This window comes from Lytechinus variegatus, chromosome 17 (assembly GCF_018143015.1).
Source record: "Lytechinus variegatus isolate NC3 chromosome 17, Lvar_3.0, whole genome shotgun sequence".
Taxonomy (NCBI): Eukaryota; Metazoa; Echinodermata; class Echinoidea; order Temnopleuroida; family Toxopneustidae; genus Lytechinus; species Lytechinus variegatus.
The window spans coordinates 28,458,956-28,482,328 of record NC_054756.1 but is presented as its reverse complement, the minus strand read 5'-3'; the positions used below and the strand labels follow the sequence as shown (position 1 = coordinate 28,482,328).

The window sequence follows — 23,373 nt, the reverse complement described above, 5'->3', positions numbered from 1 at the left end:
ATGTATTAAGATAAACGAGTGGAATACTGACTAAAAACACAATTGTAAATATGCCTTTTATGTGATAAATGCTGTATTTTGAAATTCAAAATGGCCGCCATAGCCCCTACATTCTTCATGTACAATGCGAATGGAGAAACTAATTTTCACACGAGTAAGAAACATAAAATGCATGTAATTGTGATCTATGAGTAAACTATTGTTTGACAACATGTTTTATAGCAAGACATATCATTTCTTTTGTCATGCATGAGATAAGTACTGTATTATGAAATTAAAAATGGCCCCTATAGGCCCTATTAGTATTATCTACAATGTGAATTGGGACAAATAATTTTGTAAGAATTTTGATTTGCTTGATCATGACATCCATATATCCTGTTGTATGAGTAAAACGTTCTTTCAAGATTCAATATTCAAATATTTATTGTCTGTAAAAACACAGAGATTCGGCCTCCGCTGGCACTAAAATTTACATGACAACACTTATTCAACATTTCATACAAAATACAGACATAACATAGACATAAATAATCAGTACAAAAATAACAGTATAAAATTCCACCAATTTTCAGCACTCTCTAGCGCGCCCACACCAGTACAGAGGCGCATAACAACAGATTTAGCGAACCGAATCTGTCGCCCCGCGCCCCAGCACCAGTACGGCGAGCCAGAGAATACTGAAAAATCAAAATAAATAATGTAGTACGAATAAATTGAATTATGTGACAATTAAATAGAAAGCAAGGAATTCTGTAACTGGTACAGGAACAGAAAGTCATGGGACAGTGACATAATTCCTTAAACAAAAAAAAAATACCGGAAATAAGCCTTATAAAACATGCGAGTCCTGCAGCTGACTGTGATAGGAGCAATTTAAAAAAAATTGTATTGTGTTGTATGGATGGCAAGTCAGTGGAAGTAAATTGATCCGGCAAGATGCACTGAAAAGCTAAATACTATTTTATCTATATATATAAATAAATTGCAAGTGTATGCAGAATGGACAGATTTAAGTTCTATGATCATAAGTTATTTAAAAGTACATGAACATCATTTATTGGGAACACCACTGCTTCGCCATGTTCACAATCTTAGAATTTGAATTGGGAATAACTTACATGTAAACTGTAATAACTTTCTAAGTTATGCCTATAATATTACACTTAATTAATTTATGTTGCAAATCATAGCACTATTTAGTATTATTATTTCCAATATCATTGTATTCATAACAAGAGATGCAGAGTATGGAGCCAGAAAAAATAAGATAGAAGAGAAGAGAGATGGAAAGGAAGATAATTTATTGTTTCACATGTCTATTAAAAATATAGCCTAGCAAACATATTCCGAACATCACTAACTTTAATTGTTACATCATCAACATCATTGGTTTAATTAATCTTACAGTAACATATCCAACATAGAATTATTTTCAGCAGAAAGGTTGTTTGTGTCGAACCTACTGGAGAAATCACAAAGATCATTTATATATTGCACACTAAGCCCTTGATTTTGGTTAGATTTCTTATAACCAGTGATAGATTGCATTTTATTCCGTGCTGCTCTAGGGTCCGAACTTCTAAAATGCTGTTCTAACTTTTTCCTAAAGTTTTCCTTGTGTACATTGTACATTCTAACATGCATTGTAACATGCATGGGACATATAATTTTGACAGAATTTGGCAGAATTTGGCATTGCTTGACTCTAAATATTGCATATTATTGTGATGTAAGGGTGAATTATTGTCTAAAACCATGGTTTCTAACGAGGTATATCATTATGTTGTGTAATTAAGGTTACAAATGCTGCATTTTTTAATTGAAAATGGCCACCATAGGCACTTATCGTATAATATACAGTTTGGGTAGAGACAAATAATGTTCACACAAAGGGCATATGGCAGCCATTTTGAATTTTGAAATACAGTATTTATCACCTAAATTACATAAGATATGACCCAATAACCCAATATATTTTGTTATAAATCATGTTTTCAGACAATATTCCACTCATACATCACCATTTGACCAAGCAAAGCCAAAATGATTTGTTCATATTGTGCATAATACCGTAAGGGACTGTAGCGGCAATTTTGACTTTAAAATAACCGTATTTATCACTTAACTGGCAGAATAAATGATATATCTTAATAGAAATTATGCTTTCAGACAATATTTTACTCATAGATCACTATTACGTGCATTTATGGTGCTCACTCATGTGAATATTGGTTTCCAACTTTGCATTGTACATGATACAGTTAATGTCGATGGCGGCCATTTTGAAAGTCAAAATACAGTATTTTTAACACAAACTGGAAACCTGAATAATATATTTCGTTAGAAAATACGTTTTTAGACAGTATCCAATTAATTTATCACATATGCATTTTGGCGCTCACTCTTGTGATTTCTTTTCTCCCATTTCTCATTGTGCAAAATACTTTTAGGGCCTTTGGCAGCCATTTTCAATATCAAAATACAACATTCACCACATACATGGGATATTAATAATATATTTCGTTAATATTTATGTTTATAGTCATTTTTACACCTGTATAATATTCATAATAAGCATTTTAGTGATCACTCTTGTGCATTTTTGGGCCCCCATTTCCATTGTACTCAATTCTGTTTGGGCCAGTGGCGGCTATTTCAGATATCAAAATACAGCAATGTTCCCATATATGACATTATAAATGATATATCTCATTAGTAATAATTTGCATATATTACTTCGTTCATACATCGCGATTTTTTGCAGTTTAGTGCTCATTTTTGTGAAAATTAGTTTTCCCTATCATATTGTACATAATAAGGTATACAATGACCTGAGGCGGCCATTTTGAATATCAGGAAAATAAATATTTTGTTAAAAAAAAAAAATTCAGAGAGTATTTCACTCCTGCCATACAATTTCATGCATTTCACAGCCAATGTGTGGACGATTTCATGATTTTCATGATTTCATGATTTTCATGGGTTTTCATTTTCATGGGTTTTCATGATTTTCATGGCATCATTCAGATTCGTAATCAGCACCCTCGAATTGACAAGAAACCGTCAAATATATTATATTATACAATTAATGCACATTTATGAGTGTGTTATGACGATGCAGCACACTCGAGGGTATTTACAATTATGCGAAAGCAAGAGGCGCTTGCGCCGAGTGCTTTTGCATAATATTGTGAATGCCCGAGAGTTGCTCGCATCGTCACTAACATCACGAATCTTAAAATGTGCATTAATTGTTTTATAAAACGGGTCGGCAAAATGATTTTTTCATGGAAATCTTGTTCAAATCCCTCCAACTTGTGTACGATCGCACAGACGAAGAGATCACAAGACTGTCAATTATGACATCACAGGCGTATCTACTATGCGCGCCTAAGTAAGCGCATCAAAATCCTATAGCCAGCCTCTTTTACTGAACACGTACCAGTTTTTACGCGCTACTGGAACTAATGCTGCACAAAAATTGCACAGTGCTGCACAAAAAATGCACAGTGCTGCACAAAAAATGCACAGTGCTGCACGAAAAATGCACGACTGGAAGGTTGCGCATAATTAAAGCATGAACACGTGACTTGAATACGCACTCACCATTGGCTACATCCTTGAACCCGTTTTATAAATATATATATATATATATATATATATATATATATATATATATATATATAAAAGGTTATGCCTCTTCTATCCTGGACTATAATAGGTCTCCTACGTCAACTGCACAAGCAAATTGACGAAGTTACTTGAGCATCGTTAAAGGACAAGTCCACCCCAACATAAAGTTGATTTGAATAAAAAGAGAAAAATCCAACAAGCATAACACTGAACTTTTCATCAATATCGGATGGAAAATAAGTAAGTTATGATTTTTTTATGTTTTACTTAATTTCACAAAACCGTTGCTCATCCTGGTCGGTATGCAAATGAGGAGACTGATGACGTCATCCACTCACTATTTCTTTTGTATCTTATTACATGAAATATGAAATATTCTCATTTCCCCCTCATTGACAAATGAAACAGTTATTAATTCCTTCCTGAACATGTGGAATTAGCATTGTTTAATACTATATGATTCACTCAAGTTGGTCCTTATTTTCAAATCAGCAAAAAAAATCATTCAAACAATGAAAAACAAAAGAAATAGTGAGGGACATCATCGACTGTCTCATTTGCATGCCAATGAGCTGTGCATATCATTTTTTGTGAAAAATAAGGGAAACCTTACAATGTCATAACTTTCTTACATTACCTCCGATTTTGATGAAATTTTTGGCGTTATGCTACTTTGATTTTTTTTCTATTTATTCAAATCAATATTTTTCTGGGGTGGACTTGGCCTTTAATGTTTTAATTAGAGCAGTACGTGGCGTGTTTACCAAGATAATTACAAAGACGAGTCATTCAATGAAATGTACGGTAAAACTGTCATAATGATTGACCGTTAAGTTGGCAAACATAGAGCGGCCATCATAAGCTAATAACAGTTTCAATTTTGCTTCTGACAGGCCATCACTTAACAGTATTTTTCAAGATTCATATTCGTTTGTTGTTGCACCGAATGTTGCTAAGTTCCCCATGTCACATCCCTGTCTACATTATTCAAAACAGATGATGAATGCGATCCATGTACGGGTAGTAAGGCATAATAGGCTGTAATTACCTGCTTCAGTAGAAGGCTGTCATTACAACGAATAAGAATGCCACGATGAACAGTTTGCGCTTCAGAAATTAAGTAGAAACCTATTCGTGCGCTTTCATTTGAGCGTCTCGTAATTTCACTTCATGGATTGCTACGGAAGGTAATTTTTTTCGCCTTTAAAGCTTTAACATTATTATCTGCACAAGTTGCCTTGTGATATATGTGTAATGGGGACTCTTCCAAGCTAGACTGCTATGAAGATACCTAGTTATACCGCATGCCCCACGACATTCTTCTTAATAAGCTCTCTGAGAATTACAATATACAAGGTAGTCTGTGGAATTGGATAAAGTCATTTATATCGAATCGTTACCAGGGTTCTTGCTCAGATCCTGCAATTGTTACTTTTGGTATACCCCAAGGGAGTGTCCTGGGACCGAGATTGTTTAATATGTTTATCAATGATCTAGTAAGAGTTGTCCAATCACATTGCCTGCTTTTTGCAGATGACACATTGATATATAGATTGATTAGAGACCCAGCTGAGACCAGATTTCTTCAGGAAGATCTAGATAGGGTTGTATTATGGTGTAGTCTTAACAAGATGCAGTTGAATTCCAGTAAAACCAAAGCAATGAGAATTGCTCTTCGCAAAAAGAATGTTGGTAACACTAGTTACATATGGTGGCCCTGAAGGGACATCGCATATAGACCAAATCGCGAATATTCACGACGAAATTCACGACGTCGCCATTTTCGTCGTCAATTTGATATTTACGACGAAATTGGCGACGAAATTCACGACATGGCCAATTTCGTCGCCAATTTGAATATTGACGACGAAATTCACGATGAAATTCGCGACATCGTGAATTTCGTCGCGAATTATTCACGACGTCGTGAATTTCGTCGTGAATTTGTTTTGCTTGCCTGGGCGGTATGCGGCCGGGTTGAAACCAATTCGCCTGCTGCTAATTCGTCCACTCACAACAGGGTCTACATTCATTTAGTATAATGCAAGTCTGTCCATTAACTTTTCGCCTAACAACCCTGGTACAATAACCATTTGGTCCAGTAATCACTTCGTCTTATCACCAGTTCGTCTTTGACCATTTCGTCTCATAAGTAGTTGGTCTAATATCAATTTTATTTTCCTTAATCGCCCAATTAACACTTGGCATTACTAACCTTTGCATTAGACCACTTGAAAATAAACCATATTTAAACGACAGAACGATGTCCACTGCTATCCATATGCGTAGGCGGATCCAGGGGGACGAGGGGCCCCCCCCCCCCCCCCCCCCCATCGGCGGAGCAAAAAAAGAAAAAAAGAGGGAAAAGAGAATAGAGAAAAGGAAGAGTATACGAGTGAATAAAATAAGATGAAGACAAGGAAATAAAAAGAATCTTTCATGTCACTATATGAATTTTCCGCTCGCGCTTCGCGCTCGCATCAATTGTTTAGTTACATAGCTATCCTGTTTACGATTACAAAAATTGATTAAAAATTTCCATTCTTGATGTAGAAATGTCAAAAGTTTTTAGCTCGCGCTTCGCACTCGCATCATTTGTTTCTTATTTACCTGTTCTGTTTAAGTTACAAAAAGTCCTTAGAATTCTCATTTCTTAGGTAAAAATATTTTTAAAAATCCAGCTCGCGCTCGCATTATTTGATTTTTAAAATATATAACGTCCTCGTGACTGCATGCAGTCTTTAACAGGTACCTTCAATTTCCACTAGTTTATTTCTGCTCGCGCTTCGCTTCTTAATAATGCATGCACTTTTTTTTAGGAAAACAAATATTGCAAAGAATGTTAAAATTTTAGGAAAAAATACATAATATTTCAAAAAAAATAGCTCGCGTATCGCACTCACATTATATAAATAAGGATTATGATATATGTTTATGTTGATTTATAAGAATAAAGCTAAGAAGACTCCCTCTTCTCAGAAACCAAAAATCATCTTCGAGAGGCCGATCCGGGAAAATATGACTGAAAATGATTCCCCCCCCCCCCCTATTGGCGAAGGCTGTTTTGCATGCACTTTACACACATGACTGCTCTCTCTCTGCTGCAAGGAACAAGTGCTTTATTCATACATATGAAACATGTGGTACCACGCAGGGTCCAGGGTATTATATAACTCTCTACACGGTGGTGAGGGGTAACCATATGGGAACAGATTAGATAGGGTAGGGGATGGAATGTGCTGACCCAGGGAAAAGTCTGCTGCTACTGGGAAATGATGACAATATGCCAATGCATGGAGGCCTATACAAACACAATGGGCTGGATCCGCCCCTGGAACACCTATAATAGGCAATGCGAGCGCGAGCGAAAATTTGATATAGTGACATGAAAGATTTTTTTTATTTCCATGTCTTCCCCTCATCTTATTTTTTTCACTCGTCTTCCTCCTCTTTTTTTCTCCTCTCTTTTGATTCCCTCTTTGTTTCTTTATTTATTTCTTCCCTTTGTCATGTTTTATTGCTCCGCCAATAGGGGGGGGCGGGCCCCTCGTCCCCCTCCCCCCTGGATCCCCCTATGCATCTGGATAGCAGTGGACATCGTTTTGTCGTTTCAATGGTTTACTTTCAATTGGTCTAATGCCAACTCGTCTGCTATCATTTGGTCTACCCACATGGTCTAACTGCCTTTTCGTCTAACAACCAAGTTGGTCCAATTGCAATTTATTCCATGTGCCATTTGGTCTAATTGAACTAAGTGTTAATTGGGCGAAATTAAGGAAAATAAAATTGATATTAGACCAACTAGTTATGAGACGAAATGGTCAAAGACAAACTGGTGATAAGACGAAGTGATGACTGGACCATATATGGTTATTGGACCATGGTTGTTAGGCGAAAAGTTAATGGACAGACTTGCATTATACTAAATGAATGTAGACCCTGTTGTGAGTGGACGAATTAGAAGCAGGCGAGTTGGTTTCAACCCGGCCGCATACCGCCCAGGCAAGCAAAACAAATTCACGACGTCGTGAATTTCGTCGTGAATAATTCGCGACGAAATTGGCGACGAAATTCACGATATCGCGAATTTCGTCGTGAATAATTCTCGACGAAATTGGCGACGAAATTCGCGATATCGTGAATTTCGTCGTGAATAATTCGCGACGAAATTGGCGACGAAATTCACGACGAAATTGGCGACGTCGTGAATTTCGTCGCCAATTTCGTCCTGAATATTCGCGATTTAGTCTATATGCGATGTCCCTTCAGGGCCAGTGGGCCACCATATTTACATGATAGAAGATGAGGTAATTGAACAGGTCAGTTGTATCAAGTACTTAGGGGTATTTGTCAATTCCCAGTTGAAATGGGATGACCATGTAAATCATGTTGTTTCAAGGTGTAACCGTATGCTTGGGCTCCTAACCCGTACGTCGGCTGGCCTCTCTTCACGAGCGCTTCTGACATTATACAAGTCACTTGTGCTGCCCATCCTTGATTATGGAGTGCCAGCTTGGATGGTCTATACTCAGAATCATATTGATAAGCTTGAGCACATTCAGAGAAGGGCAACACGAATGATACTCAGACAGCGACGTCAAGAGATGCCATATGACCAACGTTTGCGATTATTAAAATGGCACACGTTAAAATCTCGGAGGATTTTCTTAATGGTGTCCTTTTTTGCTAAATTGTTGTATGGCTTGATAGTTTGCGAAGTCGCAAGAGATAATATTGTAATACGTGTAAGGCATTCTGACGTAGATGTTAGGTTTGTACACATAAAGGCAAGAACAGAGAGACTCCATCAGACTGCAATTCACAGATATCCCATAGTATGGGAAACCCTGTCCTATGAATGCAGAATTGAAATGGTCTCAGGAAACATTAATCATGTTCTGGGTGTCCTCAAGAGGGATATCCTAAAGTTCCAGCTAGATTAAAATATAAATACAAATATGTCTAAATGATCAACAACACATTTTCAAGTTTTTTTTTATTTATTTTCTTTTTTTATTATTTTTATTTTTTTATATATATATTTCTTTTTCTAAACGGTTTCCAATATTCTGATTTTGTTACATCTTTTATCTCATGCGTTATAAAGTTATTTACTTCAGCTGTTTTCTAATTCTGGCACAATGAATTATTTTAATCAAATACTTGTTCCTCCTGGTTTTCTATGGTTATGTTAAATTCAAGTTGATTCATTTTCTTGTGCAACCTACCTGTTTTATATTTTGTAACCCTATTATATGTAATGATCTTTTTTTCACTCAATCGGGTGTGGGAGGGAAGGCCTGTGGGCCATGGCCATTAAGTTGACCTATTCCCTACCCAGGCTACCTGGTTGGGTGAGAAAAGGTCTAAAACTATTTGTATTTTTGTAATATTTCTCAATCTTGCATTGTACATGTTTTCTTTTCGATTAAGTGCCGAATAAAATAATAATAACAATAATAATAATTAACAAAAAGAAAGAAGGACTTGAACTGGAAGCACGACTGCTGGGATCATCAGCATTCTTCCAGAATCACGGGTAAAGGTAAAGGTAAAAGATCAGCCCGGGGACAATGCATTCCATAACTTGAAATAAAGCCTAGATGGGTGAATATTTTTCATTAGTTAAATGTGAGATTACCATCCAGGATAGACGAAAGTGGCCCGTGGCATTACATTGTTTAATTTACATTTTGCCTCTAGGTCGTTTGAGGATGTATTTTAGGCGTCCTAAGAGGCTTGTCCTTTTTCCGTTTTTGTGTTCAAAAATATCCCTCTACAATACTTTATTTGGTACAATCATTTACTGAATGGAATTTGTTTTCTTTAAATGCTACAATGATTTCACTCTGTCTTTTTTTACGTCTAGTCTCTGAAATATTCGGGTGGAGATCAAGCTTGCTAAAGGCTAGTTTACCTTTTCTTCATTTACTTTGCCATCGTGTCGTGACTTGTTAGGAACAAGTGGGTTATAGCCAATGTCAGTGGTGATAAATATCTGTCGGGTCTTGGAAAAAAAGAGTTATCAACTAATTGCACCATGGTGACCGATGGATGGCTCTGGGTACCTATAAAATGGAACTGGTGGATGAAAATACAAATGGCTACGGCAGTCGTAGGGATTCTTGGCAACCTTCTCGTAATCGTTCTGCTTTTCCAGCGCCGTAAGAAAAGCAGGGCCACAGACACACTTATAGGAGCCCTGGCTACCGCTGATTTCGTCACATCGATCTTCATGATACCACTTCCAACTGCTGAACGTGTACCAATGACGATACTAGGTGAAGTCTACTGCAGGCTGATATTTAGCAAGTTTCTCTTGTTTTCTTCTTCTGCTGCATCTATCATGGCACTTACGAGTATTGCTATCGAAAGATACATCGCGGTTGTACACCCACTGCGCTGCAAGGAGCTTCTCTCCCGGAGGAGAATCCGAACAGCCATTGTCTTGACCTGGATTCTTGGCGTGACATTATACACGCCTCTTCTATACACCAACTTCCGTAATCCTCAACAGGAATGTGAATGGGGGTTCCCGTCCAGAGAAATACAAATTCTGATAGGCGTTGGCCTCTTCTCAACTCAGTTTCTCATCCCCATGATTGTGAGTCTCACTGTGCATGGGCTAACAGCACGTACCCTGCATCGTAAAGCAAATCTTTACCTTGGTGAGAACAAAAATCCTGATGCAAATCCATCCCTCCGACATGTCATCGCCAAGAAGCGCGTTCTACAAACATTGTTCTTAGTGATAATGTTCTTCATCATATGCTGGGGGCCTATCCAAACTGGTTATATGCTGTTTGACCTCGGAATTATACCAGTTACCTTCGTGGGTAGTACTATACAGCATGTTTTCATCATATTGGCGTTGTGGAACTCATGTGCGAACCCATTCATCTACGCAATTCGCTATCCAGAATTCCGAAAAGCTATACGGGAGCTCTTCAATCCGAATCGGAACGACGCATCTTTGTTCGGTGACAGAGGCGTAAACTCATCACCGTTCAGAACAAATGTGTTGTAGATAAACGTACTTTCAAAACGTTATTCATACAATACAATAATTTGTATTGTATCATGAAGTGGTGCGCATTTTGCCACGTTGAACCGAATTGATTTCAAGATCAATTCGGTGTTAAATGCTACTCAAGATCAATTCACGTGTTAAATGCTACTTTGTTTCCCCAAGGAGGTTTCAAATGAGATGGAGTAACAGCAAATAATATCTCTTTGAACAAGGTTAAAAGCCGCCAGCAGAATGTATGTCAGGCTTGCACTTTGCTCAACATCTCTTGCAATTGTGTAGACAAATGATTCCCGCATGACTCCGCGGGAGCTATAGGTCATACATAAAGGGAAATGTGCTTTGTGATGATAATTACTTTTTCGCCGCATCTTGGTCTGGTTATATGTGTAGTACATAATTCGGAGGCACGCGAAAATAAACTATGCGATATGTCCTGAAATACGACTCAAATTTGCTCGACTGGGCATGTGCGGGCACTCATCTGGCATGAACAACAATATTCTTCAGACCACATTTGAAATTTTCATTCGCCGCAAATGATCGGAAGTGTTAAAATCTGGTTTCAGTAAAGGTCAAATTCTTTCTTTTTCACTAATTACAGGTTAATTGATATAATCTGGGCAAATATCTCGTCGTAATAGTGCTTGGTTATTGATGTTTTGTCATGCATTCAAATTTCAGTTTGTTTATTAATATAAAAGATGGAAAATTGACAAAAATGGATATTCGTAAAATTTCACCCCTCTGCTTTCTCCACTGAAACTGGCGGCTTCGAAGGCGGACATCAAAAAGTTCTTATTACCATTCTTTCTTTTGTGCTTCTTTAGAAATGAACAGCTGCTTGAATAAATTTGTTGCCTGTTGGAACTCCAGTCATAGAATCTTCTTGGTTTCCCTTAAAATGTCCCTGGACATTAAATCCCTTTTACGCGTTATGCTCCGTGTTGCCTCTAAAATGTTGAGAACGTGTAAATACCTTTTGTGCTTATGGAAATGTACACCTGAATGTTCCGAAAGGGTTATTTCCAATTCGTCCTATTGCCAACTCGTCCACTATTATTTTGCCTACCATCAGTTCGTCCACTCACCAAATGGTCTACTTCCATTAAGTCTAATACCATTCCGTCTAATAACGAATTGGTCCAATAGCCAATTAGTCCGGAACGTGACCCGGAGGAGACAAAGCATTTGAGGGGCACAGCATTGTTCACAAAGAATACAGTGCCCCTCCAAGCATTTGTCTCCTTCGGGTCACGATCCGCTGCATTCGGTCTAAGAATGAAAGAAATTGGATATTAGACCAACATGTTATTAGACGAAATGGCAATAGACGAACAGGTGATTAGACGAAGTGATGATTGGACCAAATGGTTAGTGAACTAAATGGTTGTTAGACGAAATGTTGATGGACGGAATAGCATTAGAGTAAATGAGAATAGACCATGTGGTGAGTGGACGAGTTGGCAATGGACGAATTGGCATTTTACCTCCGAAAGTATGCATTCGTAATTACATAACTTATCCCGGAGGCGCGTTTCCGTTTTACACCCTGGCGAAGGCATTTTCCGGAAAAGTAGCCAAAAAGCGACTAGTGAAGAGTCTACACACGTCGCTGGTTGCATGCAGCGTGCGACACAGGCGAGTCCACCACCGCATGCAATTTGCACAGTTACTGATCAGAGCACAGAGTTCATCGGCACTTCATGTACAGAGAGAGCGGCAGTCAGGATCGAGTGAAATCCGAACATGCTTTTGCAGTCGCGTTGTTTATGATTTTTTTTCTAAAAATAAATCATTAACTAAATGAATAGAATGACAGACAAAATCAAAATAAACAGATACTTATAATGGAAAGACAAATTGAAGTTTGATGGATTGATACACTTAGAAGCTGCCGAAAGATAGATATAGAAGACTGATAAATAGATAGAAATAGAGAGAGAGAGACAGAGAGAGAGGTGGATAGATAGATAGAAAGAGAGAGAAAGAGGGAGAGATGGATGGATAGATAGATAAATAGAGAGAGGGGAGACAGAGAGGTCGATATATAGAGGGAGAGGGGGAGAGAGAGAAAGAGAGAGAGAAGGATAGATAGATAGATAGAGAGAGAGAGAGAGAGAGAGAGAGATGTTATAGATAGAAATATGGACGGACAAAGAGAAAGAGAGAAAAACGACAGACAGATCCTACAGAAGGAGAGAGATAGAGAATTTGAGAGACAGATAGATAGAAAGATAAAGAATGAGAGAGGCAGAGAAGATTAACAGATAGATAGATAGATAGAGAGAGAGAGAGAAATAGAGAAAGACAGACAGATGGATAGATAGAGGATTTGAGAGATAGATAGATGAGAGATAGATAAAGAGGGAGAGAGACATAGAATATTAACAAATTAACAGATAGATAGATACTCTAGTTAAAAAAAATAGATAGATAAATAGATAGAAAGACAGACAGATGGATAGATAGATAGAGAGAGAGAGAGAGATAGATATTAAATAGATAAAGAATGAAAGAGACAGAGAAGATTATTAAAAAATTAACAGATAGATAGATACTCTAGTTAAAAAAATAGATAAATAGAGAGAGAGAAATAGAGAAAGACAGACAGATGGATGGATACTGGATAGATAGAGAGAGATGGAGAATTTGAGATAAATAGATGTTAGATAAAGAATGAGAGAGACAGAGAAGATTATTAGATAGATAGATACTGCAGTTACATAGATAGATAGAGATAGTATTTGAGAGATAGATATTATAGACATATAGAGAGAAAGACAGACATCAGCAAATCGGCAAGGCAAATGATCAAGGCAAACATTCATATTGAACCCGATGGGTGTTTCATAAAGCTGTTTGTAAGTTAAGAGCGACTTTAAGAACGACTGGTGAACCTTTCTTGTGGTAAATATGCACCATTCAATGTTCATTGATGATAGCTTAGCGCGTAAGATAGGTTCACCAGTCGTTCTTAAAGTCGCTCTTAACTTACGAACAGCTTTATGAAACATCCTCCTGGAAAGTATAAGCTCAGCTGCATTATTTGCAAGTATGTTCTGCGGATAACTTCGGTGCGGACTTTGGATCGCGCGCCCAGCTGATAATGTATACAAATAACGTAGATGTAGACTCTTCACTAGTCGCTTTTTGGCTACTTTTCCGGAAAATGCCTTCGCCAGGGTGTAAAACGGAAACGCGCATCCCGGAGGCTTCCGACATTTTTCCGAGGCCATAATCCCCGCCTCTTCTCCCGTTGGATCTAATTTTCGCTCATTGGTTAACTTGAGTAAGGCTAAAGAGCGTGTTGTCTTTTGGACAGTGCGCGGCTCCCCTGGTTTATACCAGCATGACCAGTAGGAGCTCTGATTGGACACTGTCTTGTAGAGTTGTTCTCTGATTGGTTAAATGGAACTGACTGTGTGATTGGTAATTTAAGGTTGGGCGATCTTTGGTCCGGGCCAACAAGCACCGCACTTAGATTGGTTATGGATATAATGACCTTTGTGATTGGATAGTATTTTAGGTGCATGGCGCTGCGTAAAAGTGGGCTAGCGGTTCGACGGCAGTGGAGTTAGCCTGCTTCTTGCAGGGCCCGAGAGTATTATATTTGTTCCTCGTATTCAGTACATTACCTTCTATTTGGTTTCCGGATTTATGGCTCGCCCAGCCTTCAAATTAAAAATTCCTATACTGATAATGATTTATTTTGACATTTGACGGAACGCCGTTGTATAACTGATGAATAAATAGACTTTAACTTGAATGAACTTGTTCTTGTCTTCTTTTTTTTCGCCACTGTACGGAACCCCCACAATATCTTTCTACCTTGTTATGATACAATCAACCTTATTGAAAGCAGCCCCTACATGCAGTGACAGTGAGGAATTATGCTGATCAAACATTGATAAAACATGATTCTGCAATAAAAGGACCGTCTCACTGCTAAAACAGGGTCATTATATTGATTGCATCGGATCACAATTTTAATTTCAATGAGGTGTTCTTTGAGTTGCACGGAAACTACCTTGTGAGTGAATGAATTTATTCATTATCCAATGCAATACACGTTTACAGCCAATGAGAAAAGTAAGGATAATATGAAATTAGGAACCAGAAAATAGCATGTAGGATGGGGGGTCGGGTGTCCGGACACTTTATAATTTTGAAGCCTACTTTTTTGTCTTTGGATTACACTAAAAATATGAATTCAATAGATGTAATCATCTTCTATTTTGTTCTCTACAATATTTCCTAACATTTTGTACTAAAAATTGATGAAACTTCACTTGTAATTTTTTCCAAATGACTTTCTAAAATTGATCGTCCGTACACACAACCTGTCCGGACACACAACAACTGGGTATACTGTAAGCTAGTCAAGTCTGGCCCCTTGTCTACCTTTTCTGTCAGCAAATTTTAAAATGTTGCTTACAGGCCAATACTATCTATACTTGTTAATCTGACATGGATACCCTTATACACCTGTTCATCCATTTCGTTACCCTGTTGTTCAGCGAGGTCTGTCGTGAATGCAGGGGCAAGATCCTAGAGACCTTTAATCTCTCTCTCCCCATTTCCTTTTTCTATTTCCGTTTCCCCTATATTTTTTTTTCATTTATCTGGTTTTATGCTCAAGATGCCCTTTTGATTTACCCCCTATACTATGTTTCTACACGAATATATTTTTTTCGGGAGTCTGCACTCCACAGGCAGTGCTTTTTAGCAGCCTCCACCATGTCCAACCTGTTTACATAATAATTTTCAAAATATTTTTTTACATTGAGATTGGAAACATGTTTTCTTGCTTATCTTTGTATATAAACATCTAACAAACTAATTGTAAATGTTGGAGATGGAAATAAAATGAATGAAATTAAATTCGATATAAGGTGTCTTTATTCGCATTGTCTTTCGTGATTACTGATACAACTGTATCAAGCTTGAGTAATGTTCGGTCAGTGATATGCAAATGAGAGAGTCGATGATGTTTTTCAATCACTATTTCTTTTGTTTTCATTGTTTGAATCAACAACATTTCATTTATTTTAAGATTTGAAAATGAAGATAAACTTAACAGGACCATTAAAGGTCAAGTCCACCTAAGAAAATTGTTGATTTGAATCGATAGAGAAAAATCAAACAAACATAACGCTGCAAATTTCATCGAAATCGGATGTAAAATAAAAAAGTTATTACATTTTTAAGTTTCGCTTATTTTTCACAAAACAGTTAAATGCACAACTCAGCGATATGCAAATGAGAGAGTCGATGATGTCCATCACTCACTATTTCTTTTGTTTTTTATTTTTTGAATAATACAATATTTCAATTTTTGACAATAAGGACCAACTTTACTTAACCATAAACTGTTAAGATAATGGTAATTCCACATGTTCAGGGAGAAATGAACCTTTGTTTCACATGACATGGATGAGAAAATTTGAATATTTCATATTTCATATAATAAAATACAAAAGAAATAGTGAGTGGGTGACGTCATCAGTCTGCCAACTAGGATGTGCATATAACTGTTTTGTGAAATTAAGCGAAACTTTAGAACGTCATCACTTTCTTATTTTACATCCGATTTTGATGAAATTTTCAGTGCTTTGCTTGTTGGATTTTCCTTCTTTTTTTCAAATCAACTTTTTGTTGGGGTGGACTTGTCCTTTAAATCATAAGCAATTGTAAGTTTACATGTCCAGGAGGAATAAAACTCTGTTTCAGATGACAATATGGGAAAACCTAGAATTTTCACATTTCACGTAACAAAATACTCAAGAAATGTCAGTGTGTGATGTCATAAGTACCCCCATTTGCGTGCCGACCGAGATGTGCATATTTTTTTTTGAAAATACGCAAAACTTTAACACGTATATTTTTTATTTTTACGCCCAATTTTGCTGAAAATGTCAGTGATATTTTTTGTGGGTTGATTGATTGATTGAATTTATTCTTCTTCGTTTCAAACAAATTGACAAAGTAAGTAGGAACAATCAGATTATGAATAACAGAGATGAAAAAAGGAACTCAATGGAAAGCATTACTTGTTTATGTGAGTCCCCTGAAATAAATAACAGATTAAAATTTATCAAATACAAAATAAAAATTAACAATGTTCAATAGAATAATAGAAAAATACTAATTTCATTTCAAATAAACATTTATTTTCCTCCATTTTACAAAATATCTTCATTTTTGTTAACGAGAATTCACATGAAATCAATTTCCATAAAGAATATAAATATATACAAATTACGTGTACAGAGGAAGGCGTAGGTCCCTAGAAGCACAGTCATGCTTGTGGCGGGATGCGCCTGTGGGGTCAAGCTTCGTATGTTTAAGTACTATACAAAAATTAATACAATCATTACAATATACATGTAATGATCCCCATGGTAAACACAAAAAATATTCACAACGATTCAGATAGTATTTGTAAAATAAGTAGTTTGCCCGACAATCCCATTTTTGAAAACACTGTCCTTGAAAATGTTTCTGAAACAAAATTCTTAGGTGTACTTATTGATAATAAATTATCATGAGAACCACACATCGATAATATATGCAAAACAATTTCAAGAAATATTGGAATTATCAACAAGCTCAAATTTTTTCTTCCATCTCGTACACTACTTACACTATATCACACCTTAATATTACCATACATTAATTACGGTATTTTGGCATGGGGTTGTGCAATTCAAACACAATTACATAGGATACTTCTGTTACAGAAAAAAGCACTTAGGATAATATTTCATACACATTTCAGATGTCACACAGATAAATTATTTTTTGAAAACAAAATCCTTAAAGTTAATGATATATATCTGTTCCAACTCGGCCAATTTGTGTACAAACTAAATAAAGATGATCTCCCCGCAATTTTTTCAATTATGTTCTGCAAAAACTCATCTGTACACGATTATCCTACAAGACAACGAAACTCTTATCACCTACCTCCAACCCGAACTTTACTTGCAAAAAATTCTTTTGTCTTTTTTGGTCCCGTATATTGGAATTCCTTGCCCAACGCCTTTAAGGAATCCCCAAGCATCACAATTTTTAAACATAACCTTAAAAAGATGCTTATTTGCCAATACTTTACACAAACAAGTCAATCTACCATATAACTAAAACTATATAACAAAACTGTTTTGTTTTGTTTTTTTGTTTTTTACCTCCCAGCTTACAACTTGCCTGCCGACCTGTTTCCGCACCTGCCATGCTCCTCTTTGCACCTCCAATTGTACCTGCACACCCTTTCTCTCTCCCTACATTTGCCTCTCTGTTCCTCCCTCATAATCACAATTATTGTAACCATGTTGTTATTTTTTATTATTTTTTAGTATTATTACTAGTATCATTTATTCTAATTTGGTTCACTCTTTCGTTGTTACCTTCGATATTTTGTATAGCCTCCTTTTAAACTGTCTTCCGTCTCTCCTTTATACTATAGTTTTGTAATATACGTATAGAAACTAAGTTACGGGGGCTTGCCTCCCATACAAGCTTCGCTTTTCTTGGCAAGCCCCTCCGTTCTGTTTTATATAGTTATTATAGTCAAAGTTACTTTAGTTTGCATTAGTTCTCATTGTTTATACCTTATTTCGATTGATGTTGTACTTTAAATTTGACTATGTATTGTTTGATTTTGATGTGCTTTGTGAACGGAAAATGAATAAATCTAAATCTAAAATTAATTATACAAGACAAGCCAGAATATCAATAACAGAAAAAGAAAACAAAGACAGTGTGCAGAGGAGGACAAGACAGGACAAAACGGGACAGAGTTTGGGTAGACTTATACCTTGGTCACATTTGTTCTACGGCGGCAGTACGGCGAGTCGAAAAATGAATAAATAAAAATGAATAAAACGACTATTTTCGACTCGCCGTACGGCCACCGTAGAACAAATATGACCAAGGTATTAATTGCCCTTTAACAAATGATGCGAGCGCGAAGCAAGGGCTGAAACATTTTCTTATTTTGATCAATGTATACTTTTAATTGTTCTAAATGAAAATAAATATATTGAATTCGAATTAATTTAATCGACAAATGGCTATCCACTGTATAAGGAGTACTATCGTATAATGTGAATCCTTGTATCAGATCCTTTGCATTTTTCACGTAAAAAATATCCATTTAGTGTAGGACTTGAGCACACTTCCATTTTGCCTGTTTTAGGTGCTTGGTGACATGAACATGCCTTGCAAAATAAACGAGAATTTCCAGCTTCGATGGTGAAATCTACGAGTTAACGAGTTGTTCATCTCCCTAAGCATGATAAATGAGTAGTTTTCTACTTCCTCACACGGTCCTACCACAACCACGTTGAAGTACATGTATCTACATTTAAAAGTTTGATAATGACTCTCAAAAGGGGGGTACATGCCGGATGTGACTCCCCCCCCCCCCCCCCCCCCCCCGATGTGTAATCATTGTAATGCCTTAAAAGAATAATGAATAGGATATGTTGTTATAGGATAGTAAGGTGAATCTTTGTATATCTGATAGACCATCCTCATTGTCACACCCTGGCCAGTCAATAGAATTAGCAATTAATACCAGTCGTTTTCCTGTGAGCTAATATAAATAAATGACTGGTCACGTGATTATTTCAGCCAATGAAGTTTTAATAATACCTCGTTCCCACTGCTGTGCGATACGGTAAGATTGGCCTTTCGTAGCTGATCGCGAAATTTTTGAGCCCGATAATATGTTTTTGTTCTTCAAACCAAATGATTTCCACGAGTGACTTCAAGATTTGATACGATGTGACAAGATCACTACGATCACTCCACGATTTAGGTCACGGTTTCAATCGTGGCGCGAATCATGGCAGTGGGAACTTGGTTAAATGTAGGCTCCATATCACAATTTATCATATTTAATACATTCATATTCATTGCTCGGTGGGTGTTTATATTGAATGATAACGCTAAGTCTCTGAAGTTGGCCATCGTGATTCCAGCACTTTTTCAAGTACTTCTACATTTGACAGTGGGTATAGATGACCACGGTTAGACAACTTCCTTGAAAAACCGATACAGGAACTGCGGCTCATTTTCAACTGTAAAAGTCTGCGAAAGTAATTAATTATAATTATTGCTCGAGTTTCCTCCCAATGTAAAATACAAAAAGAGTGATTGATATACATGCAAAACAAAAAGACTTCCTTGTGTCGAAGGCATTCACTGGCAATCTCACGAATCGAATATAGGCCTTGATCTATTTCAAGATTTTAAGACTTTGATTTCGCTATAATTGAAAAGGCAGTATCGATTCAACAGACGGTAATATTATTTTGGTCAGGAATGATATATATTTGATACTCATCATCATCGCTATCATCTTCGATTTCATGTCTATTTCCCAAAGCAATCGAATCATGAGGGTTGGGTTCATTTTCATCTTGTTTCTCCAAAACGAAGTAATCCGGGGTGTTGGGTTGATTTTCATCTTTTTTCTCCAAGACAAAGTAATCCGGAGAGGCAGGGGCATTGTCTTTTCGATCGGACCTGTTTGGATCATCAAGTTTTCCATAGACGTTCCCTGTAACTGCCTGTAGGTCAAGAACAAGAGGGCGCTGCAGCCTGTCATATTTCTCGTCAGGAGATAATGGCGGACTCACTGTCTCGTCTCCCATGCCGATCTGTGAGTCAACCTTCCCATCATCGCCTCCTTGACTGGCAACAAAAATACCTTTACCACTGCCATTACCACCAGAAGCAGGTTTCTCCAAGGGAGGTCTACCTCCCGATTTATTGACGTCGAGAAATGGCCTGACATAGCTCGGGCCTTGGAGAGTGTCCCGAGGGTCGCTACTGTTTCCTTTTCGTGGAGGAAGGTCAGCAAGTTCGTATGTGTGATAGTCTTCAAGTTCTTTGCCGCTGTGAAGTACGTTGTAAGCCGATTCGTTGGTGGTCTCGACATTGCAGTGGTCGTTCGGATGTGAGCCGTTTGGTTGCAAAGGCTTGCGAACCGATATCTCGCTAGTCCTGTCTCCTATATCCGGCGAAGTTTGTCTTGATTTCCTGTGTAAATCAAATATTTCACAAATTTATTCGCAAAATAGGGAGCGATAGGCCTATCGATAGTTGGCAACCCTTCTTAAAGTATTTTGTGTTGACTTTGGTGTTGGACTGTCCGGTACGGTCCAATACCAACAGTTACTTTCAGAAGCTACTCAATGTATTCATCCGAACGTACACTTTCCCCTATTTTATGAATGCTCTTACCACACGCAACAGGAGGTCGTATGTGAAGGGTTGTAATGAAAAGAGGCCCGGATCAGATGTATCTCACTATATCGTTCTGTGACCATTCTTGGTTCTTGTGTATATGTAATCGAATATGCGAACAGTTAAATTCGATTATTTTATTATTTTACAACTAATCACGGCCTTATCGTCAGAGGACCAATCAAATCAATATCTCAGTCTAAATGATAAAAATAAAGGATTTATATTGCGCACGTATCCACCTTATTACACCGGCTAAGCTAGTCGACTAATTCCGATGCTTACAGCTTTTTAATGCCATGGCTAAGACTGACTTGGAGGAAACAAATGGGAAAGAACTTCAACATCTATTGATGCCAATTATTTGAGGTATGGCAAATAAATCCATGCCATTCAATCTCCTTCCGATATTTTAACAATGTTTTTGTTGGATGCGCTGTACAAAATGCTGCACGATATTAGGGCTACATACTAAGTTATATTCTAATTAGTTTACCTTCGTTTAAGCAGGAACACGATGACCATAAGTGTAATAACGATTACACAAACCAGCAAGATGGGAATATACACAGCATCTGAATCGTGAAATGTGAGAATAAAATCATTTTGTTCACAATGTCCTTTAAAATTACTTCTAATAATAAAGGTTTTTTTAAATTTATCTGTTCTTTAATGACTTACATTTGAATACAAAATGTGCAACTGAAAGCATTAATAAAAAGCGGCGGAAATGTTTGAAAGAGTGTGTCGGGAGTGTAACCAAAACATCGCCACCAGACGATTTTTGTGCACGTTTATCTTAAGCTGTAGTTGGCTAACACTACATCTTTCCTCTAATATTTTTCCATCTTCTTAAACTGTTTAGTATCATGGACCTATTATGTTAGTATGCATGATTCGATGAGTGGTTAATGAAAAATTCTAAATTTGACAAAAAGTGGAAACGATCTGGAGCTCGTCACGCAAAGCTTGGTAATCGTCGCAGAATAATTTTTTTTAAACTGATTGCATTGACTACAATTACAATTACTCGTAAAAATCAAGCGTACGATTAATCCCTTCCCTTCGTGTTACGGGACCCTTGACATGAGTGTGTGGAATATAGGCAACTGGACCAAACTGATAGCAGTTGGTTCAGCTAAGATTGTGTTAAACGATCTGAGAATTTGACAATGCAATATCGAGTACAGGCCTACACGGCAAAAACTCTGGTGTTAACCAGTGTACATAGAGGACCAAATCAGTTATTTTACACCGGTGTTAAATTGGTGGTGTTAGTTTTACACCTATAGGTGTTATTAAAACACCTTTGGTTGTTACATTTACACTCTTTGGTGTTATGTTTAATCTCTAGGGTGTAATTTTAACACTTCAGGGTGTAGTCCTCTATTAACACCAATTGGTGTCAGTTTTAACACCGCAGTCTTTACAGTGTATAGATCAAGGGACTATAATCTAACATTATGCACACTTTCTAAGACTATAACATAAATGGTTAAGTGCTTTCACGGTTTATGGGCTTTTTTATTTATAGACGTCAGTCTCAACTTCAAATTGATTTTACTTACTTCATGTATTTTGATGGTTTTATGGTTTATGGGCTTTTTTAAATTTCGAGACGTCAGTCTCAACTTCAAATTGAATTTACTTACTAAATAAATGTATTTTGATATTGACTTACGTAATTTGTTCTGCGCGGAGGTTTCCGGTGGTTCTTGTCTATTTGCAGTCACTGTTTGTAATGTCACATGTTCTGATTGCGACGGTTGCGTGGTGGACGTCCATGTGTTCGTTCGCTTTGATTTGGAGGTTGGAGATGTCAATGACGGGGTGGTTGTCTCCGGAGTCGATGGTGTAGACCGATTGTGATGTGGAGGTAGAGACGTTGAGGAATACACTCCTTTTGTCATATTGCTACTGGGCGTCATAGATTTCGTAGACTTTGTTGGTATCATGGACACAGTAGAAGGGGTTTTGCATTTCTGCTTTATGCATTTATGTTCAGCTGATCCTCCTATGCTTGTCCGTTTGAAAAGATTCCCGTTCTTTCCAAAGTGAATGAGAAAAATAATAATTTTTAATCATATTTGTCAAGGGGTGCACCACTAGTGGTAATCCTTAGATGTCATTTGGTTCCCATTGCAATTACTTAAGTTGTTATTTGTACATTTGGCGAGAAACCTGTGTTTAGCACCAGTGGCGTACCTAGGATTTTCCACAGGGGGGCAAAACCGTCTGCCAAAAAATTTGACAAGCAAAAAAACAAAAAAAAAGTCTTCAAGCTCGTCAGGGGCCAAAAAAGGTCTTTCAAGCTCGTCAGGGGGGGGGGGGCAGGAATACGTCCTTTGCATGGGTCGTGGCTCGTCAGACTGCTAGTCTGTTTAGCACCAACAAATTAGGAGAAATTTTGAAGAAGAAAAAATCCGATTATACAATTATATTTTTCCATCAAT

General features: G+C 37.2%; 1 protein-coding gene across 1 annotated transcript; it reads left to right on the top strand.

Annotated features, from left to right (window-relative positions):
- The first annotated feature begins 9,386 nt into the window (after positions 1-9,386).
- On the top strand, positions 9,387-10,663 carry LOC121430612 (gastrin/cholecystokinin type B receptor-like). Its single transcript, XM_041627930.1, has one exon. The coding sequence runs from the start codon at positions 9,677-9,679 to the stop codon at positions 10,661-10,663; it is 987 nt and encodes a 328-aa protein (XP_041483864.1). The 5' UTR covers positions 9,387-9,676.
- Positions 10,664-23,373: the final 12,710 nt, after the last annotated feature.